Source organism: Notechis scutatus, chromosome 5 (assembly GCF_049901735.1).
Source record: "Notechis scutatus isolate UNSWTSFEM ecotype Mainland chromosome 5, rNotScu1.2, whole genome shotgun sequence".
Classification (NCBI taxonomy): domain Eukaryota; kingdom Metazoa; phylum Chordata; class Lepidosauria; order Squamata; family Elapidae; genus Notechis; species Notechis scutatus.
The window spans coordinates 32,070,255-32,093,147 of record NC_142013.1 but is presented as its reverse complement, the minus strand read 5'-3'; the positions used below and the strand labels follow the sequence as shown (position 1 = coordinate 32,093,147).

Genomic DNA, 22,893 nt, shown 5'->3' with positions numbered 1-22,893 from the left:
ACTGTACATTCTCTTGGATAAGCCTATCTGCAGATAATCTGATCCTCATATTTTTAATGAAAATACTATGAAAAATGTGCTACCGTTGATAAGCCAAGCCAGACCTTGAAATTTTCATGTGTTTTAATTTTCACAGTTGGCTTATCCTTGAGTTAGTTTAGACTGTGAGATGAACCTGTGGATAAGTTTATTCACAAGTACATAGAGGTACCTTAAAAAAGTATTACCATATATACTTGTGCTGCATAAGCCCATTTGGGGGTGTATTTTACAACCTAAGATTCTCAGCTTGTTCTCCAGTATGTACATTACTTCCAGCGGATAAGTCCTATGAAGTATTGAGCCTTGTTTGTAGTATAATAGATGTATTGTAAAAAAATAACTGTCACTGACAAAAGTAGGCTGAACATCTCTGTTTTCTCTCACATTAAAAAAAGGTTGGGTAAACAATGCCTGATCTGACATGTATGCATCATCTGAAAAAATATTTTTACCTGAGCAGATTCATATTGAAGTATACTGTAAAACTATTGTTTTATTAGATTAAAATATGTATCAGATTGCAACTTAAATCGGCTGTATATATATGTCTACTTAGACAACTGTTCTATTAGTTTACCTGCTTCCTATTAAATTAGTATTACCATGAAGTCTAATCTTGTGGCGAGTTAGACGGCAAATAAATTTAATAAATAAATAAAGCATGTTGTTTTTATATATACTGAAGTGAGGTACAACAGTAGCAAAACAGATGCTGAAATCAGTAATAAAGCAGTATATTAAAATCTTATGTGTTTAGCACCTGCCAGTTTGTAGGTGATATCAGTTTTACAACATTTTCAGACAGTTCCGTGTTGGTTTAGATTATAACTCCCTGTCAATTGAGACTTTCTGAAACTTTTGAAGCAAAGATACGCAAATACTAGAAGTCTTTCCAGCTCTAAAACTTTTAAACTTTTTTTCTCCTTTTTGCAGTGCAAACTGTTCCTCATTTCTGATCTAATATCTACAAGAATAAGTAAACTACCACCTTCCACTTTGTTAATAATACAGTATTTCTAAACAATGATTTCTTTGAAATGGAGTTCAATTCCCAGAACTCCCAAAATGCTGGCTGGGGAATTCTGGGACTTAAAGTCCACATAATTTAAAGTTGCCATGGTTGCAAAATACTGCTTTAAACTGGAAACCTCCAGCAGCAAATGAGAGAAAGTGAGAGGGAAACAGAGAGCCTCAAATAAGGGAATAAATCTTTTTTCCTTCTCTTATACTTTGGAAAAATGAGCAATTTGGTCTTGCAACTATTACTAATAGCATGTACTGCAAAATAATAAAAAATTTAAACCATAGCAGGATTAACATACCATTGAAAGTCCTAAGAGAATAAAAAATAATTTTCTGTACTAATAAAATATTAAGGACATGCCAGGCACACGTTATTGGGGAAAAAATTGCAACGTTGGGGTACTATGAAAAAAACCCACTATTGGGTAGTCTCAGTAAGAGGAAGCATATGGAGCAAATCCTTGAAAGGTTCTGTGGATCAGAACATGAGAAGAAGCATTTGTTCATATATGATGGTCCCAAGCCATGAAGAGTTTTATAGGTTAAAACCAGCGCTTTGAACTGGAACCAAATCTAATTTGGAGCCAGTGAAGATTATAACAAACTAATAGGTATGCTTATCACCCAATTTCAGGCTATTCTCTTGATACAGCATTTTTTACTAACAAGTTTTTAAACTTTTAAACATCTTGCAGTAATTTAAATAGGTTACTAGGGCATGGACAACTATAACATTCTTGTATTTAAAGACAAGAATGGTTGCAGAATCAGTTTTGAGCTGTGAAACTGATCTGGCAGGGTAGAGGAAGAGTAGATGTTCCATCCAAAACACTCACCTGGACAGATGAATGAACCATTAGTAGCATCTCTGCCTCAGCTAACGTCAGTTTAGATTTGTTAAACATCATCTGATCCATTATCATGAACAGGGAGTTTAGCAATTCTACTGTTTCATCTGAATCTCATGAAAAATAAAAACTGAGTTAGCATACCAGCTGATGTTCTAAATCTCCAATTTTATTTCAGTCAGCAACTTTTCAGTTGTAGACAATATCTTCTGTCACATTTCCATTAATTTTTAGAGGAACTTGGGAACTGCATTCTAGGCTTTGAGGAACCTATATAGCCATGTGATTCAAATTATCCACCCTTTCATTAAACCACAGTTTAGCTTTGCACAGGGATACTAATGATATTTTTATTTTAGACGTTTCAATTACTGCTGAAGATAATAAGAGTAGTATTAGTATTTCATTCTTGGTTGGATGGTGTCTGCTGACAAAGGAAATATTATATACAATAGCTGGTTTTAATGGAATTACACAAAGCAGTCAAAAGAGGTAACTTGCAATGTGAAGGAACATATATGTGAATATTTCAGATTCTTAAACCAGAAACTTTTTGCAAGATTCATACAACTGCTTTGAAAGTTACACCCATCTATATCCATAGCTGAGTGCATTCAAAGCTACTTTCTGAATTTTTGCAGAGCCCTAACAGTAATCAAGGCTCTTGGAAATCTACTTTCTTCATTTTTCCCCACGATGTAGTTCTTCAATTCAGCCTGCTGGCAAGATGGACTTCACAGAGTGACAAACTACCGTGTTTCTCACATAATAAGGCCGGGCCTTATTTTTTTTTGACCCCCGAAAAACCGGCTAGGACGTCTTTTCGGGGGTGACTTAATTTCCCCCCCCCTTGCATCCTCGGGTGGGCGGGCGGCGACAGCTTGGATGTTCGGGAGACCTTCCGCCACCGTTAATTTCCCTTCTCCCTTGCTGCCGTAGCGTTACAGCAACACCGCGGTGTTTGGCGCAGCCACGTGCAGCCAGTCAGGGCTCCTCCCTGCAACCGGAGCCCTGAGGAGACACTTGGCTTCAGGCGCTCCTGTGGCCGCCTTCCCTTTGCCTTCGATGGTAAAGTGAATTATTTTAAAAACCTCCGCTCATCCTATCAGGGCCGTGCGAGCTGAGCAGAGCCGGGAAAGCAAGCCGGGGGTGTTTCCTGGTTCTGCCCAGCCCGTACGGCTCTGCCGCGGCCCTGGCGGGATGAGCGGAGGTTGTCACAGTATCGTCTCATAGCGGGGCAAGGCTGGCAAGCTGAGGTGGCCGCACCAGAGATCGTCACTGCCGACCCCTTTTCTCTAGCCGATTCTGACTGAATCTCTATCCCGCTCCTTTATCCTCACGACGGGGTCGGCAGTGACGCTCTCTGGTGCGGCCACCTCAGCTTGCCAGCCTTGCCCCGCTATGAGACGATACTGTGACAGCCACTGCTGCCGCACTTCCTCGCCTCTCCTCCCTTCGCCGGCAGGAGTGTGCGCGCCTGCTGCCACTGCCGCCGCTCCTGAGGCCATCTGGGGCGGGCAGGTAGGAAAGCAAGCAAGGTGGCTGCGCTGTCTTCTTTTTCCCTCAGCGAAGCGCCGCCGCTTGCCACAGCCACCTGCAATGGGCGAGGCGGCGGCGGAGGCACCCGAAATGTCACCAAGGCAACGAGTGCCTCCCCGTCGGGCCCTCCGCTCATCCCGCCAGGGCCGTGGCAGAGCTGCGCGCGCTGGGCAGAACCAGGAAACACCCGCGGCTTGCCTGCCACGGCCCTGGAGGCACTTCCTGTCAGCCTCGGCTAGAGAACCTTGCATTGAAGCAGCCCGGGGGGCACGTAGCCACCTCCCTCCAGCCCACCTTGAGGATTTGCCTTTTGTTGTTGGTATACTTGGCTTCAGGCGCTCCTGTGGCCGCCTTCCCTTTGCCTTAGAAGGTAAAGTGAATTATTTTAAAAACCTCCGCTCATCCCGCCAGGGCCGCGGCAGAGCCGTACGGGCTGGGCAGAACCAGGAAACACCCCCGGCTTGCTTTCCCGGCTCTGCTCAGCTCGCACGGCCCTGATAGGATGAGCGGAGGTTTTTAAAATAATTCACTTTACCATTGAAGGCAAAGGGAAGGCGGCCACAGGAGCGCCTGAAGCCAAGTGTCTCCTCAGGGCTCCGGTTACAGGGAGGAGCCCTGACTGGCTGCACGTGGCTGCGCCAAACGCCGCGGCGTTGCTGTAACGCTATGGCAGCAAGGGAGAAGGGAAATTAACGGTGGCGGAAGGTCTCCCGATATGAAGTGCTCCACCAACGCAGGCAGCACCATATCCGGGCATGCAACAAAGTACTTCCTAACGGCAAGCCCCCCCCCCGCCATTCCCCCCCCATTTCACATGTTTAATATGGGCCTTAATTTGGGGGGAGGGGCTTAATTTGATTTTATGCCAATAAATCATGCTGGGGCTTCCTATTGGTGGAGGCCGTATTGTTGGAGAAACACGGTAGAAAATATTTGGGACTAGCAGCTCCTTACTGTAGATAATACCAATAATTATATGCCCTAGTACAGTGTTAATCCTTTGAAAGAAAATATGCAGTACACAAAGCATCTTTCTAAATTATTAAGGTTGATGAATCTTTTTCCAGGCTTGCACATCTTTTTCAAAAATTACTCTTAAGAATCTTTACTATGTATTTTATGCCCAGCTTTTGCTTTCCTTTTGCCCAAATGTGTAGAATATATGAACAAAAATTTGATTTTATCACATGTAACCTTTCTCTATTTGCTGTTTTGATTTTGGTGGAATTATATCATATAACTCAGTGGCCTCCAACCTTTTTTGTGCCACGGCCCGGTACCGGCATCACAAAATGATCCGCGGCCCGGTACCAGCATCAGCACACATGACAAGACAAGGCGAGCCAAGCGACTGGCCAGCCAGCCGTCCCCCGCTTCTCCCCGCCACCTTCAACTCCTCCTTTGTACCTTTGTCGATGGGCTTCGGGACGGCTTTGGGACGGTCACTCAGCTTGCCTTGCCTTGGGTGCTGAAAGAATCCTCGTGCCTTAGTTTCGTTCGAAGCCGCCCCCCCTTCGATGGTTCCTTCAGGACCCAAACGCCGCTTTCCAACCAGAAAAGCTCACCCGGAAGCACTTTCTCATCGAAACAAGATGGCGGTGCCCAGCAAACCGGCGGCCCAGTAGAAAATGTTCCACGGACCGATACCGGTCCAGGGCCCGGTGGTTGGGGACCCCTGATATAACTAACTAGGACTTCTTAATATGCTACAATCACAATGGGCATGGATATGTCTAGTTACTGACTTGGATTTTGTTATGTCTAAAATTCATAATTTCTAGAGTTTGAAATGTATCTCTGGATTACAATTCTAAGTTGCTGAATGTATGACATTTCAACTGTATTACTAAACAGCCCTAATTAACCAACTGAATTTCTGAATGTAATTGAAAAAGACCAGAGTGAAGACTAAGCTAATGTCAGAACTGTGCCAAGAAGATGCATCTGTAATAAAGTGGAAATTCTGATTCAGATTTTGGATAGTTCCTTCTCTTTCAAGTTTTAGTTATTAGATTTTCATTGTTATTCTGTGACCATTTCTGTATTGACAACTTGTAGAGTTAGATCATGGATATTCCTACAGAAATTTCGGAATCTTTCAAACAAAACATCCAATTCTGCCATTTAGGCATAATGACAGTGACTGCATACTATCATAAAATATGTTTCTAATGCAAACCTTGGTAAAGATTTCAGTCATTACTGATGCAAAGACAAAGAAGACTACAACAGCCAAGCAAATGTATAGCAAATAAAGCTGTGTCAAAGAGGAAAATGTAGAAGCAATTTCTCTCTGCAGTGTAGAATAACTATCCTTACCTGGATTATGAAGGACACTTGGTTGAATTCATGTATCCTAATTCGACTTGCTTATTTGCTATCATTATTATTACATGTATGACAGGCAACCCAAAGTTATCTTGACGAATGTCCTGAAGACGGAATTAGGAAGAAAATATATAAAGACGCAGTTTGTAACTGATGCTCATTTATCTCATACTATCAAGTTGCAGTCAAATCAACAAACCTCATCATCTGTTGACACTCTAGAGATATGGCACATATTAAATCCTCTTCACCAATCCCCCTTTTTATCAGAAAGGTATGTCTTAAGTCTGTCTTAGACATAACACAACTTGTTATTAAAATAATTGTGTGCAATTGTGTCTCATGAATAAGCATTCCACAGTACATTTTATTCACTTTTAATATCTTCACTAAAGCTTCCGGAGGCATCCATGTAATTTCCATTTAGAATTGTTTCATTTGATAGGGAATTTGTAAAGTTACATCTCTTTGACAGTTCATATCTGGGAAGAATTGATTTAAGCTTAACATCTGGAAGAAAATTCCTTTTCTTTTCCCTCTTCCCCTTTCCGCAACTGTTTTTCCTTTAACTTTTTTCTTGAGTGTTCATAAAACTAGTTTTCAATTCTATTTCCGAAGAAGACATAGAATAGCAGCATGCTTTTTTCTTAGTAGATCCCTTGATGTTACATAGAACTTTAGCATTCCAGCAGAAGACTTTAAAAAAAAAAACATTGAAAATGCAGAATGTCTGCAAATGCCTTTTTGAGGATCAACAAATGTCTTAGTGCACATTGGCATTGTGCAACAGATCCCTTTAATACCCCAAACCTTCCCTTCCACTTTCTCCTTCCCATGGTAATTTTACCATAATATATGATTCTAAACGAAACAGTCAAATTGAAAATGAGTTCTTCTTTAGGAATAGTTTCTATAGATAATAATTCTACATACAGAGTTCAGAAAGAAATAAGTATGTGTTTGTATGTGTGTGTGTTGTTGCAAATATTTCTTGCAATTCAAAACACTAGTCAATAGCTAAACTGATGGTAATTTAATTAGGATTTTTCTATTGACCTTTTACATCCATTTAAGAGTAAGGTTTGATTGTGATGAATATTTTCCTCTATTCAAAGTGGATTTTCTCATTTTATTTACTGAATTGCAATGCATGCTGATTTTTTAATGATGCTGATGCCAGTGTCAACAGAAAGTCAGTGAAACCATCAATAGCATTTTTAACTGATCATATCTGAATTTTTCTTTTGGAATACTTCACTTACTTTTTTTTAATTTTTTGAACATTTTGGGGGGAGCTATGATGAATGAAAATTTGACATTATTTAGACAGTTACAAAATAATTCATCATTTTGATACATTGAGGATTATTAATTATTATATGTATAGCAGGCAACCTAAAGTTATCTTGACGAATATTCTGAGGACAAAAACAGGAAGAAAATACATGAAAAAGCAACTTTTATCTGATGCTAAGTTATCTGATGCTAACAAGCTGCAATCAGATGAACAACCCTCCTTATCTATTTCCAGCCTAAAATCATGTCAAACAATAAGTTCTCAACAAAGCTGTATTTTGCCTAAAAGGTATGTCATTCAAAACAGTGTTTTAATTATTGTTTTCCTCTATCACTAAAAACAGAGTTTCAAACTAATGCATGTATAAATATATATTTGAAGCTACAGTTAAACAACAAAACACAAATTATGCACGGAACAAGTTCATGTATGTTTTAAGTAGAAAATAATTTTAGTTATATTGCACCCTTTCTTCATATGTGCTTCTGAGGATATCTGTATGCTCATTGAACTCTTTTCACAGTTTATTGCTTTGATTAAGGCATGCATTGGAGTATTTGCTCTGTGGATGACATAGGAAATCATTAAAAAGATTAAAAACTTATATAGACTGAATCAGTAGTGGGATTCTCATTTTTTTACTACTGGTTCTGTGGGCGTGGCTTGGTGGGAGTGGCAGGGGAAGGATACTGTAAAATGTCCAGTCAAAGGTGGTATTTGCTGATTTTCTGAACTACTCAAAATTTCCACTACCGGTTCTCCAGAACTGGTCAGAACCTGCTGAATACCACCTCTGGACTGAATGTTCCATTATAATATATTGCTGAAAAAAATAAAGGGAACACAAAAATAAGACATCCTAGATCTGAATGAATGAAATATTCTTATTAAATATTTTGTTCATTACATAGTTGAATGTGCTGACAACAAAATCACACAAAAATTTTCAATGGAAATCAAATTTAGTAACCCATGGAGGTCTGGATTTGGAGTTACACTCAAAATTAAAGTGGAAAAAAACACTACAGGCTGATCCAACTTTGATGTAATGTCCTTAAAACAAGTCAAAATGAGGCTCAATAGTGTGTGTGGCCTCCACGTGCCTGTATGACCTCCCTACAACACCTGAGCATGCTCCTGATGAGGTAGCGGATGGTCTCCTGAGGGATCTCCTCCCACACCTGGATTAAAGCATCCCCCAACTCCTGGATAGTCTGTGGTGCAACGTGGCGTTGGTGGATGGAGCAAGACATGATGTCCCAGATGTGCTCAATTGGATTCAGGTCTGTGGAACGGACGGGCCAGTCCATAGCATCAATGCCTTCATCTTGCAGGAACTGCTGACACACTCCAGCCGCATAAGGTCTAGCATTGTCATGCATTAGGAGGAACCCAGGGCCAACCGCATCAGCATATGGTCTCACAAGGGGTCTGAGGATCTCATCTTGGTACCTAATGGCAGCCAGGCTACCTCTGGCGAGCACATGCTGTGTGGCCCCCTAAAGAAATGCCACCCCACACCATTACTGACCCACTGCCAAACCGGTCATGCTGGAGGATGTTGCAGGCAGCAGAACATTCTCCACGGCATTTCCAGACCCTGTCACGTCTATCACATGTGCTCAGTGTGAACCTGCTTTTGTCTGTGAAGAACACAGGGCACCAGTGGCGAATTTGCCAATCTTGGTGTTCTCTGGCAAATGCCAAACGTCCTGGACGGTGTTGAGCTGTAAGCACAACCCCCACCTGTGGACGTCGGGCCCTCATACCACCCTTATGGAGTCTGTTTCTGACCGTTTGAGCAGCCACATGCACATTTGTGGCCCGCTGGAGGTTATTTTGCAGGGCTCTGGCAGTGCTCCTCCTGTCCCTCCTTGCACAAAGGCAGAGGTAGCGGTCCTGATGCTGGGTTGTTGCCCTCCTATGGCCTCCTCCATGTCTCCTGATATACTGGCCTGTTTCCTGGTCGCACCTCCATGCTCTGGACACTACGCTGACAGACACAGCAAACCTTCTTGCCACATTGATGTGCCATCCTGGAAGAGCTGCACTACCTGAGCGACTTGTGTGGGTTGTAGACTCCGTCTCATGCTACCACTAGAGTGAAAGCACCGCCAGCATTCAAAAGTGACCAAAGCATCAGCCAGAAAGCATAGGAACTAAGAAGTGGTCTGTGGTCACCACCTGTAGAACCACTCCTTTATTGGGGATGTCTTGCTAACTGCCTATGCTTTCCACCTGTTGTCTACTCCATTTGCACAACAGCATGTGAAATTGATTGTCAATCAGTGTTGCTACCTAAGTGGACAGTTTGATTTTACAGAAGTGTGATTGACTTGGAGTTACATTGTGTTGTTTAAGTGTTCCCTTTATTTTTTTGAGCAGTGTATATTCTACTGGGAGAACTTCCATATTGACAAACATAATGTTCCTAATAGATGCATGTTTTAACATTGAAATACAATGGAAATCTTCAAACTTCATTCAAAAAAAATACGGCTTGAATTCAAAACATTTTTTGAAGATAAAGAACAAGTAGCTTATCTTAATATATTAAAACTATAGAATTTTAATTCTCATTTTTTCTCTATAACTTCTTTGTCTTTTAAGAAGAGGTATTGTATTTTTCATCTTATAAAAGATATATTTAGTGAGGGTTCTAAATACTGATGGATTGAATTGTTGAGGTGTTTTCAAATAAATTATTATCTGAGTAATCTACACTTGTTCAAGGATTTGAATTTAATGGAATTATTTTTAATTGTATCACTACTTTAAAAATGTCTTACTTTTCTTGGGATTAGATTTTTTAAAATTTTTGAATATAAACAAGTATATTCAATGTATATTTCAAACAGTTTTCATACTGTTTCAGTGTCTCATGTAGTTCTGATAAAATGTATGTAATAAAACAATATTGAATTGGTAAAGAGTCAGTTTTAATAAATTTATTTAAGGCTACTTTTCTAATTTTGTTTCTACAGAATTATTAATAACATCTTTATTCTCTCATTATAAGAAATAGCTCTTGTAAGTTATGTCGCTAACTTATTTCCTTAAAAGTACCTTTACTATGATGTGGATAATAAGCAAATTATAAAAATGTAATAAGTTGTTGCATTTTTATTATTTAATTAGTTTATAGGCCTAGCTTTGTGTTGCATAGAATAAATAATATGTTTCAGTATACCCAAGCATTACATTTTTTATAGTTCAATACTTATGAACTTTTTACAAAAATAATTTTATATAAAGTAGCTTACAGTAGCATGACATGGAAATAAATTAAGCTGCAATCTGATATGTTCTGCATTGGAGATTTTTTCATTTAGATATGATGGTGGTGATGATGGTAATGATGATAGGTTTTCTTCAGGTTGTTAGTCCCAAGAAATGGAAAAGTTTTCTTTATTTCCAAGTATCAGTAGTAAAGTAAAATAAATTGTTCTTCAACAAATTCATTTTTTCACTTCTAGTTTTCTGAATGGGAAGGCTTGGTGGCATCAACATAATCATAATTACCATTGCCATTTTTATTGAGCTGAGTTGATCTGAGGCTAGGATTTTCCTCCAAAGGGCTTTCAGTCCTGTGAACTATTTGTAGTCTTGAACAACTGAGATACTGGTTTATCGTTTCAGTGAGAGTTTGATTTGTGGATTTCTTTATATCAGTGGTGAGAGAAAGAAAGTGTGTATGCTTTTAAACCAAATTTTGATTGATAGAATCTAATTGTGTAATTACCAATGTAATTATAAGAGTCTATAATCCTGTGAGGCTGGGACAATTTAGAAATGGAAATTCAACTTTGGATTCTATTTATACATCTCCACTAGGCTCCAAGCTTTCTCATTTGAACACTGAGAAAACTTTATCTCAGAAAATGCCTTAAGGTTGGCATGACAGGATGATTTACTGAATCCTAGGTCTTGCATTTCCTGCTATTGTGGCAAGCCTACAAATCTACCTATGATTTGGCCAACAATGATCTAATTTCCAAATACTGTGAGCATTAGGGAAGATTTTTAAAAACAATAAGCCACAAAAAATAAACAGTGCTCTGATCAACTACAGCCAATAGAGCTGTAAGGTTTATCAAAGAGGATTGTTTTCCGTGGATATTGAATTATTATTAATATTGGCAGTTTTATTGAGATCTGGTTCAGGACTAAAGCAGAATTAAGCAGGGCCTGGCTAGTATCTGAATATATTGTTATTATTATTATTCATTTGATCTTTAGACAAAATTGGAAAGCAAAAGTCAACCCAAAGAAAGCAAGGGCAATCTATCTCAACACTGTTGCAAATAAAGCTTAAGGGGTATGACCTGACAATTACTAGGGATTAAGCCAAATTCAGAAGTTCAACTACACTTTGGAGGGTGTTGTTTACTTGTTTTTTGTTTTGTTTTTAAATAGAAAGTTAATTAATATTTTTTTTTCTTCCCAGATGTGAAAATTATCCAAAAAGATCACATGAAAAGAAACAATCTAAAGATACAGAACTTAGTAATGCTTTGCAGACATTAAAAAAATGTGATGTATTGCTAGAAGGTTTGTAAATAATATATTTTTAATCCATTGTAATATTTAGATAAAACATAACCTTGGCCAGGATAGAGTTATCTCTGATCTAAAGTCAATAAGCACAGTCACTGTGTTTTTGTATTACAGCAGTATGTTTTATACAGATTGTTTTATCATAAAATATAAATCAGTGTTGGTTTCCTTGATAATTTCATCCACAAAATCATTCTGGTCATTTACATGGCATATCACATCTCATAGATATGTGCACTACTTACCTTATAGTTCTATATGAAAGTTTTTGAAGCAATTATTTGAAAATCATGCTGCACCAAATGCTATAGAACTTAATACAAAGATCTTAATGTCAAACATCAAGACTACCTTCATTTATCATAGTATAGTTTAGGATGAAAGAGAATGGATATTTTTTCATTTTCTAATAATTGAAATGATAAATAAATAATTAAAAATACATCACATAAGCAGATTAAACACACACACACAATGAGTGAATATAGGACAGACTTCAGTGGTGGGATTCAATTTTTTTTACCACCAGTTCTATGGGCGTGGCTTGGTGGGCGCACTTTGCGCACACCCAGGTGGTTTGCTACTGACTTTCTGCAATCCTGTTCAGCAGTTGGTGCATGGCAATCCGCTGTGCCATGTGAAGCAGCTGAGCTTCAAAATCAAGAAATAAAGGTAAAAATAGAGCTGGGGCAGGCCCAGCAGCTGATAGTCAAAGCGAACCAGTTTGCTCACAGATGATCCTCAGAGCTACCGGTTTGATTGAACCGGGCTGAACTGGTAGAATACCACCACTGACAGACTTGAAATTATTAGTAATATGTAGAGGCATCAGACAGTTTCAGTAAACTTGAAAAAAAATTGCAGTCTTCTTAGATGTATCTGAAAATTGGTCACAATATTATATTTGGAATGAAATTATTTCCTGTTGTAGTAGTTGTGATCTAGAAATATCAAAACTAATTGTTTCAGATTGTTGAGTTTTTAAAATGTTATCTTTCATATATTCTTCCAACCATTAATGTAGAGATTGGCAAACTTGATATTTAGACTTCATATATCATCAGCCTAGCAGTTGAGGATTACAGTTTTGTCAAAACATCCAGCAGCTGCTGTTGCCATATTAGTTTCAGTTTCTCTTTGCATGCCATGACTAGCATGTACAAAGTGGTTGTTTTCTGGAATTAAACGGGCTTGAATGGAAGTATAAATAAAAATGTATTTCCATTTGACTCTTCAATATTTCATTATTTTTAAAGACTGCAGAATCAGTAATAAAGATGGATACAAGGCAGGGAAAAGACAAGAGGACTTCAAAAATATTTCTCCTTCTTTGAGGAAGTCAAGCTGTCAGAATAATGAAAGCAGAAAAAGAAGAGGTGTTTTCCGTAGCCACTGGAACGAAGCTTCTTCCAAAAAATCACTATTGGTAAGTATATTATATATACTTGCTATAATGGCAAGTATCTGTAGCTCAGGTGTAGGATGAGGGTAAAGATACATTCTCTGAGCTTGTGTGTTAGTTTCCGAACATTTCGTTACCAGGCTGGGTAACATCTTCAGGGAAGTTAAGGTGTGGGTGTATCAAGTGAGGGTCTTGTGACAGGTCTTGTGTGAATCATCTGTGAGTCTTGTGACAGGTCTTGTGATAAGGAGATCTTGTGATCTCAGGTCAGGGTCATTTGGAGGTGAACTTCTGTTGTGTGTGTGGGGGGCGAAATTGGATGAGATGGTTGAAAGTCGGTGCTGTTTCTGATTGGCTATACAGTTGATTGGGATTCTGAGGGGTTTGTAGGCTGGTTGTAGGTCAATGTGTCTGTTGATGGAATTGCTGGTGGAACAGGTTTGATAAACTAACAAGTATGGCATGTGGTGGCGTGGCCAATGATTTTTGCATTGCTCCAGTTGAACTGGTGCTGTTTGGTGTCAGTGTGGGTAGAGATTAAGGATTTTGGATTGTGGCATTTGACTGCTAGCTGATTTTCGTGAATACTGATCTTTAATTGATGTGATGTTTATCCCACATAGAATTGGTTTCACTGGTTACAGTTGATTTTGTAGATGACATTGTTTCTTTCATCTGCCTGTATTTTGTCTTTGGTTCTGGATAATTTCTGGCGGAGTGTGGCTGTGGGTTTGTGGGCTATTGTTATTCCCAGGGGCTGGAGGATTCTGGCTGTCATTTCCGATACTCCTTTTTTGTACAGTAGGGTTAGTTTTTGCATGGTGGTTGGCTGTGTGGTGTGTTGTGATTATAAAGTTTTGTGGATATGGAGTGAATGGAAGATTTGAGGCCAATAAAACTGGGTCGGGCAGGGGCAGGGTAGACATATTTATAAACATAGATATAGGCTGCTAATCATGTGATTGGTGACAATACTCAGATTCACAGTAGTAAACTCAGACCTCCCAGAACATAGGACTTTGTAGTCAGGATGAAAATACCTTCTATTCTAAGGCTTGAAAGAACTTTCAATTCTTAATATTGTTACAGAAAGAACACAAGACAGAATCAGTTCAATCATCTGGCAACCAAAATCCAAGTGAAAACCACCAGAATCTTACAAACAATCTACAGGAGGAAAATATTCAGCAGCCTTTGGAATCAAATTTTAATGAAACACTAAATACCACTGATTTGGGCACTGCTGGATGCTATCCAAGTAAAAATAATTCAAATACTTCTCCTGATAGAAAGCTATATTCTTTCACTAACGAGGATAAATCTATTTTGTCTGTAGTCAGCTCTTCTGTAAAGGAGAAAGTGAATACAACTTCGCCATTGAAAAATCCATTGACTAAATCTGAAATGAATAAAGAGACAGCTGAGCCAACAGAACCAAGTATGTATTTTATTGCCCCCAACAATCTGGGTTCTCATTTTACTGACTTTGGAAGGATGAGTCAACTTTGAGCCGGTGGGATTTGAACCGCTGGCAATCAGCAGTCAGCAGAAGTCGCCTGCAGTTCTGCACTCAAACCGCTGCACTACCAGGGCTATACTGTAGTGTATAATATTAGTATATTAGCTATACTAATGTCACCAGTTATACCATGGGTCCCTCACCCCCAGTCTGTGGACCGACACTGGACCATAGCATGCCCAGATCATGCAAACAAACAAAGCCCCATCTGCAGGATGCAGGCAGCACACAAAACCATGCCTCCTTCACTCTGTAGACAAGCCACTCTATGGAACCAGCCCCAGGTGCCCAAAAGACTTGGGGTTGCTGAGTTATAATGGAACATTCAGGCTTTACATCATATTTATTTTGCTTTTATTTTATTTCAGTCGTTCTTTCCAGTGATGAAGAAGAACTTGAGCTACAGGATCCTGAAACATATTTCCAGACTGAGAAAGACCGTGAAGTGGAGAAAAATGATAAAGAACAGGAAAATTTTCTACATTTAATAGAAGATCCGTCACAGTACAAGACTAAAAGCAAAGCGAAAGAAGTAATAAATGTTTGCTCTATTAATTATTGATTAGAATTCACACCAAAAATAAGCACATTAATTATAATCATATTTACTCAATCTGCTTTTAGTATGTATGGATTTGAGAGAGAGACTCAGAAAGGTACTGAATGCTTAGTGATTGTATAAATGGCTTCTTTGTGTGATTCTTGTATATTAGGTATTCAGTACATGAGTTATCCTTTGGTTCTGTTTATGGTTGCTAGCAGCGGTGGGATTCAAATTTCTTAACAATCGGTTCTGTAGGCGTGGCTTAATGGTCATGTGATTGGGTGGGCATGGCTTGGTGGTAACATGACTGGGTGGGCGTGGCTTGGTGGTCACATGACTGGGCATGGCTTGGTGGTCACATGACTGGCTGGGCATGACCAACTCAATGTCACTCACATCAAGGGGTGCTTCGCCTGGCCCCTCCCCTCCCAGCCATTCCTTGTCATACCCAACCTCAATTTATCTATAGTTCTGTAAAAATGTTGTTCACCTTTTTTTTTTGACTTTATTATCTACGTGCTATAGATATACTTTCATGGATCACTGAAAGGAGGCAATGGCTCACATACTTTGCCCAAGAGGGTGCTAGGCAACAGGCTTTAAGGGGCTGCCAGAAAGAAGGTGGGGGGGGGGAATGTATTTTCCAAAGAAGCAGAAGGCAAAACAAGAAGCAATGGATAGAAACTGAACAGAGAGAGAAGCAACCTAAAAGTAAGGAGAAACTTCATGACCGTGAGAACAATTAACCAGTGGAACTGCTTGTCTCTGGAAGTTCTGGGTGCTCCAACACTGGAAGTTTTTAAGAAAAGACTGGACAGCCATTTCTCTGAAATGGTATAGGGTTCCCCCCAAGGTCCCTTCTAAGTGTTATTCTGGCACCTTTCCCAGGACCTCCACTCAGATCCAAAATGTGGCTGTGGATAGTTGATCAGAGTTCCTCTGTTTTTTATATGCAGCAGCTTTAGCATTTAGGACAGAGGTCCCCAAACTTTGTCCACAAGTCTTAAAGTTGCCAAGTTTGAGGACCCCTGGTTTAGGATCAGAGCTAAGATAGTTACTTTTCTATTAATACATAATCCTTAAAAGGGCTCTCCTGCATGGTCTAATTCAAAAGTCCCCAACCTTTCTGGCACCAGGGACTGGTTTCATGGAAGACAATTTTACCATGCACCTGTGTGTGTGTGTGTGTGTGTGTGTGTGTGTGAGAGAGAGAGAGAGAGAGAGAGAGAGAGAGAGAGAGAGAGAGAGAGAGAGAGAGAGAGAGAGAGAGAGAGAGAGAGAAGTATACAGTTTGGGAAAGAAGCACAAACAGAAGTGGTAAATTAAATAGTGGGTGGGCCACGCATGGAGTAAAATAAGTGTGGGATTGTTACTTAAAGCCTGCTACCAGATGATTTTGCCCCAGTCCAGGGAAAATCAGAATAAACACGTAGGGAAGACTTCATTAGAAAGGGGTTTATTTTGCTCCTGGAGAATATCAGAATAAAGAACTGGAAAAGCCTTCACAGGAAGAGGCTTTTTTGATCTGCTCTGGAAGAGAATTAGAAGACACAGAGAAATCTTCACTGGAAGAGGCTCTCTGCTTTTGCTTCAGAGGAAACCCCTAGTCAAAGACCCGGGAAAGTAGAAAGAGGGTAAATGACCACTATCTGCACTTTTCAATGGTTCAGCACAGTGATTCTCTTCCAGATTAGACCTGTGACTTTCTTCTAAGAAATTGGGAAGAGGGGTGGGGGGGGGAGAAGAGACAATTCTTACTCACTCCTTCCAGCAAAACAAACTGAAGATCCAGCACATTGAGGAAGTGCTGAAAAAACCATTCAAAGAGAGAAGGAGGGGGAGAGACAGAGACACACACAGAGAGAGTTGGTCAGCAGTCTTGGTGCAAATGAGAGAAGGACTCCCTTGGAGACCCAGCACTTAAGGTGACACCCCCCCCCCGACCTTGTTTCCCTCCAACAAGGCTTTGGGAAAGCACTTGGTTGCAAGTTGGGCTGCTGCGTGTTTGTCTTGCAAACTTGGAGAGGTGCAGGAAGGGAATGCCAGCCCAGTTGCAATGCTGGGAGGAAGTGGGGAAGAAGGAGAGGAAGGAAGAAGAGGTAGCAGGAGAAACAGGAAGCAGGAAGAAGAAGAAGAGGAGGAGGAGGAGGAGGCAGAAGCAGGCATAGTAGAAGGAGCAGCAGGAGGAAGGACCTGGAACTCAGTTGTTGCAAGCCAATTGCAAGCCTAGCTGCTGAAGAACCTTTGCACTTTGCCTTACTGTTTGAGGGCAGGAACAAACTTACATGCCAGCCAGTGGGAGGAAGAGCAGGCAGCCTTCGTGTGAGAGAGGCAAACTAACCACCTAATTGAGCAGCCCTTTCTCTGCCCTAATCACCGGCTGGGTGGCTGTGGCCGTGTGTGTGTGTGTGACAGGCAGCACTCCTGCACCTCCCCCAAGCAAAAAAAGGCCGTTTTTAGCATAGCAAGCCTCCCTGGAGTCTCAGGAGACCCAAACAGCATGTGGGGGGAAGGGGAGGGGGGCAGTTTCCCCCCACATCCCCCCGCACTCCACTTTGGGTCTCCTGAGGCTCTAGGGAGGCTTGCTATGCTAAAAACAGGCTGCTCAAATAGGTGTTAGTTTGCCTCTCCCTGGAGCCTTAGAAGGCCCAAAACAGTGCGGAGGGGCACCCCCCACCCCCTGCCCCGCCCTGTTTTTGGCTTTGCAAGCCTCCCTACACTTACCTGGGAGCCAGAACCAGGTGCACTGCAACTTCTGGGAGGGGAGTGGCGGGGTGGGCGGGGCCAGCTGGTCTTGGGAACCATCGCTTTGCCAAACTGGATGTACAATTAACATCCAGTTCGCCCGAACTGGCCAGAACCGGTAGAATCCCACCCCTGGTTGCTAGTAAAAATTCTGAAATCACAATAAGCATTTGGAATTTGGAGAAGCTATTTTAAAAGAGCTAGCTAAATGGTTTGTTAGAATGCTTAATTAATTTGTGCATATTTTTTTTCCATAGGTATCAGCTGATGCACTTGTTCTTCATTCCTCTGCAGATCACAGCCCCATCAGTGAACATGTGCCCCTTACCTTAGATATAAAATTTGAAAGGCTGTATTTTGGAAAATATAAAAGAGCAGCAGCAGGATGTGCTAGAGTAAGTTTATGTTATTAATTGAAACTAGGCATCTTCCTTTGCAGAAATCTACTTTTAAAAATGGAATTTAAAAAAATCTAAATACATTTGTGATTGTAACACTGGAAGTATAGTTCGGCTCTGCAGAGATTCAGATTAAAACAGATGATGATTCACGGTGATTCACAGTGAAGGTAGGGGTGCACAGAGCCATTAAACCTGATAATATGTTTTCAAGGACTATGCATCATCTGCAGAGAACAACCAGACAGGTGCTAAGTGTATGCCTACATTCACTCATAATTAGTTTGGCCTTTGAGTCTAGATTTCCCCTGCACAATCCCAAGATTAATCTATTTTGTTTTAGGGCCATAATCTTACTCGTAACTTCAAATTACTGAAATAACTGACATGTAGGCACAGTTAAAGTACGCAGGATTTTGGCATGGGTTTGTTATGTGCAGCTGAATGTTCAAGGAATTGTTAAAATAAAAGAAATAATTTAGAAGAATTGGTAAACATGAAAGAATGGTATCAATTATTAGTTTTGGATTGGATTTCCTTCAGAAAACCCATCCTCCTAATGTATTCTTCGATTAACAGAATAGAAATGCTCTTTCAAACAAAGGATCCATCTTTCTTCTTTCTCTAGAGAACTAGAAAAAGAGGAAAATAAACTTCAAATGTAGTCTTCAAAGAAGTAGTTGTCAATTCGTAAAACATTCCTATGCCTGTTTCCGAGTTGCTATAAGCAAGAGGGGAGAAAAAACCTGAAGGAGCAGTACAGCAATTAAAAACAGAAGTACATCCCGTGCTTATCTTACAAAGATTGTAGCCTAGGCACCGGATCTTCTGCCCATGAAAATCCTTCATTGGAGAATGTGATTGATGACACCCAGCCTGTGAACGTGCTTCCTTGAAGAATAATTAACTACACACCCGGGGTGAGGGGGTAATAGCATCACAGGTGACTGTAAATTACGTGTGGCAGAGTTGGCTTCATATAGGTCAATGCCGACATGTTGCTCCTAATAAATCTGTTGGATTCATTTGAAGCTTTTCTCAAGGGTCATGATTTAATTTGGGCAATCTCCGGAAATCTTAACAGTAACATTTAAAAAAATAACATGTGAACAGTTTGAAAACTATTACTACTTTTTAAAAACTTTATTTTATATCTATTCTATTAAAACTTTCTACTATATGTAATATTGTTATCCATTTGAATGAATTTGAATGAATCAGTTTGTTCCTCGTTATACTGTTACCCCTTTAACAATAAAGTGTTATTCAACAGTTTTCACCAAATTCTCCTAAATCCTCCATTTAGTTCCTACCAGTATGCTCTCCACCCTCCTTTGTTTGTTATTTATAAAATAAATTTGCCACTTAACAATCATATATTAAGTAGTTAGCCATATAAACGAATAAATAAACTTGATTTCCATTTACATAAATTTATTTTAAAGTCTCTTTGGAACTTTAGGAAAGGAAAATTGACATGAATTTAAACAAAGAATGTAAGTCATAAAATTCTTAGGTGAATGTAGCATTTTAAAGTTTTAAAACTGCAATAGACTTCCTGGAAACACACTAGATAAAGTACTGTTTGAAATATTGTGATCTATTTTTTTACCATACAAATTCTATTCTAAGACTATATTTCTAATACCTTGTACTAAGAAAGTCTAATTTTCTATTTTTTTATTTGAAGTTTACCATCAATTGCTTTACAATCCCATTTGAAGGTAAGATTCTATATTGCTTTCTCATATTTTCTAAGCAAGGTGATTAAACTTTACAAGAACCTTACACAAATTTGACTTCATAACTAAATTAGTACCCACTTAATTTCTTCCTTTTTTGTATTATTACTCTCCTATCCAATAAAAAGAGCTGTTTGATCAGTTCTAAAAATGTATATATGTATACCTTTTCATTGAAATCATGGTTTTGATCCTATTATCAGAATAGTTCTAAAATATTACATTACTGAAGTAACAGATAACCTGAGATTTTAAAAAAACCTTCTGACTTCAGTTGACCAAATATGAAGCAGAATAATTATTACCTTGCCAGTGCTGTTTTCATTTTAAAACAGTTATAAACATGATTGTCAAAAAGTATATGAGTTAAGTATAAATAATGAGTTAAATATATCTTTCAGAGACGCAACAGCCTATTGCATCTCTCAATATAAAGCCTGCCTCTGTCCCTTTCTAGAGAAACTGTTTTGAGACTGTTAAGGTTACTACTGCATATTTTTTCCATAGGTCCAGACAGATCAGCTATCTCATTGATGTGTGTTCAATTATTTTCTCCACAGTTGCAATGAACAAGAAAATTGTACTCTCAATAGATTCCCTGCACTTAAAAAGATTTGGACTTTGGACAAATAAAGATTCATCAGATTTTGGGAATAGTGCTATCATTTTTCTTTGGCTGTCATTAGATTATATGGAACAAGTTGAAAATCAACTAGGAAGAATTATATTAAATAAGCAAGGTATGTGTAGATATGGGTTGCTATATAAATGTGATTAATAAAATAAATATGGCTTGGAAATTCTAAGGAATGCAGTTGTTTGAGAGTGTGGGCATGGTTTATTATTTATTTTAGAATTATTGCATTGTCTTTTCTGTTCTGATTGCCCAGAATTACTTTGAAGTTGGGCAGTAATTGAATGCATTAAATTTAATTTATAAAAATATTTGCATTCCCGATCCTTCTGGATACTGCTCTGTCACAAGAGCCATTTCTGATCAATTCTGAAAACTGCTGATTAGCATTTTACATACGTTTGTAGTCTTGAATTTTTGGTTTTCATGCAGCTTTGGAAGATGTAAATATTTTAATTCCCTGGTATGTAAAACTTGTAAACCAGAAATTCAAGAAAATATAGGGAAGTCATAAAACAAGTGCAATCTGTGTTGTCATTTATCTTAACTTAGATTCAGGCATAATGAATGGATCCGCCTTATGGATTTCTGAGTAGCAAAAATGTAGGCATACAGGAAATACTCTTTCCTGCCATCTACCTCTTGTCCTGATTTATGCAGTTTTTTAAAATGATTTTTTTTTCATCAGCTGGTGCTATTGTAATTTTCATATTCTTAATTTTTTTGATATTTCAGTAAATTTTTAATATTGCAATCTAAATTATTAATTCAGTTTTTAAAGTTAGAATTAATTTGGGGGTGGGGGTTGCTGCTGCTAATTTTGTTGTCCAAACAGTTTTTCCCCCCATTATTTCTTACAGTTGAAGGAAGCAAATTCATTTTTATTCAGCTATCTCAGATGCTCACAGAAAAAGAGCAGGTAATGCTGAATAGGATAATTGCAGAAATAAGTACAAAGATTCATTCTGCAGATCTTACCAACTTTTTACCTTGGCAGCAAGCCATTGAAGAAATCTCATGTGAAGAAAATTCTTTCATGCACTATTGCTATGAAACATTTCAGAAGCACTTAGAAAGGAACAGAACTTCAGTTTCAACAGAGCAAGCCCTTGAGGTAAAATACATTGCTCAGAAACAAATAATTTGTAGAATTTGAATTCCTCTGTAAATTTTAAAGCAAAACAATTTTTTTTCTGAAGGTCATAAAATTGGAGGTGCCTAAACCAATATAGAATATTGCAATATTTATTATTGCTACAGTACTTTCATAATTTTGCTACAGTATGTATATAATTTCAACATGGAAATATAAGTGCAGAATAAACATATATTTTCTTGTCAGAACTTATTTTAAATGAAGTTGTTTCCTCCTACTTGCAATACTTAAATTGACACATCCCTGATCAGATGAAAATGTATAAAATAAAGTTTAAATGATCTATCATTATCTAAGAACAGCTGAATGGTAAACATGATTTTGTCATATTTTATTGCTGTCCAAGTGATAGATTTAGTGAGGAACATGAAAAGGCTTTTAATTCTGAAAGCAATACTATGTGCTATTTTTTTTGCAGCCATTTTAAATGTTTGGGTATTGCTTTCCCATCATACATTTAATCTGCTCTAATATAGAATTTTCTTTTTGTCAGGAATGCAAATCAAATCTCATCAAGCCCAATTACACCTTGCTGCAGAAACAACATAGTGGGCAATACTCCTTTTCTGTTTCTTCTGGGAAAGGAAATGGATGGAAGGAGTTGCAGGAGACCAGACCTATAAAGAAGTGTGTATGACAGCTTTATGTAATAGTGAAACATCCTACTGATACAGCCATCTACTTACTGTACTAACAACTTTGTTTTTTGTGTAGTAGATTAATAAATGAATATATCATGACATGTAAAAATAAAATTACAGTTTAAAATGTGTTATTTCATTCGTAGGTGTCTACCTTTCAGACCCGTAAAGCTATTTTTATTGTTCAAAGAAGTCAAAGTAGGAATAAATTTTGGTCCATTTGTTTCAATTTGTTTCCCTCTAGGAACATACTGCATTTATATGGTACTTATTTTCTGGCTATCATCCTTCACAATAGGATCATTTTGCTTAACATTTTATTCTCAATAGTATTCCAGCCAAAATGGAAACTTATATCCAAAGTATGAAAAATGAAGTTATTCTTGCAAAATCAGGATTTATCAGTTTTCCATCCATTGCAGCCTTTTCCTTGAAGTTGCTTGTCAAGATCAAATGATCATCCAGAATAATGCAATAT

The 22,893-nt window shown here is 38.7% G+C and overlaps 1 protein-coding gene across 5 annotated transcripts in view; it reads left to right on the top strand.

The window, feature by feature from the left end:
- SENP7 (SUMO specific peptidase 7) overlaps positions 1-22,893 on the top strand; it is a 41,750-nt gene that overhangs the window by 7,945 nt on the left and 10,912 nt on the right. For 2 of the 5 annotated variants that reach the window (XM_026663937.2, XM_087966481.1), the window contains exons 5-15: positions 5,857-6,054; positions 7,168-7,365; positions 11,525-11,628; positions 12,891-13,060; positions 14,126-14,474; positions 14,924-15,087; positions 18,102-18,239; positions 19,933-19,966; positions 20,545-20,724; positions 21,479-21,732; positions 22,268-22,401. In XM_026663937.2, coding sequence (XP_026519722.2) covers positions 5,857-6,054; positions 7,168-7,365; positions 11,525-11,628; positions 12,891-13,060; positions 14,126-14,474; positions 14,924-15,087; positions 18,102-18,239; positions 19,933-19,966; positions 20,545-20,724; positions 21,479-21,732; positions 22,268-22,401 — 1,923 coding nt within the window. The remainder of the gene's footprint in view (positions 1-5,856; positions 6,055-7,167; positions 7,366-11,524; positions 11,629-12,890; positions 13,061-14,125; positions 14,475-14,923; positions 15,088-18,101; positions 18,240-19,932; positions 19,967-20,544; positions 20,725-21,478; positions 21,733-22,267; positions 22,402-22,893) is intronic. The other 3 variants (XM_087966482.1, XM_087966485.1, XM_087966484.1) reach the window with 3 other exon arrangements.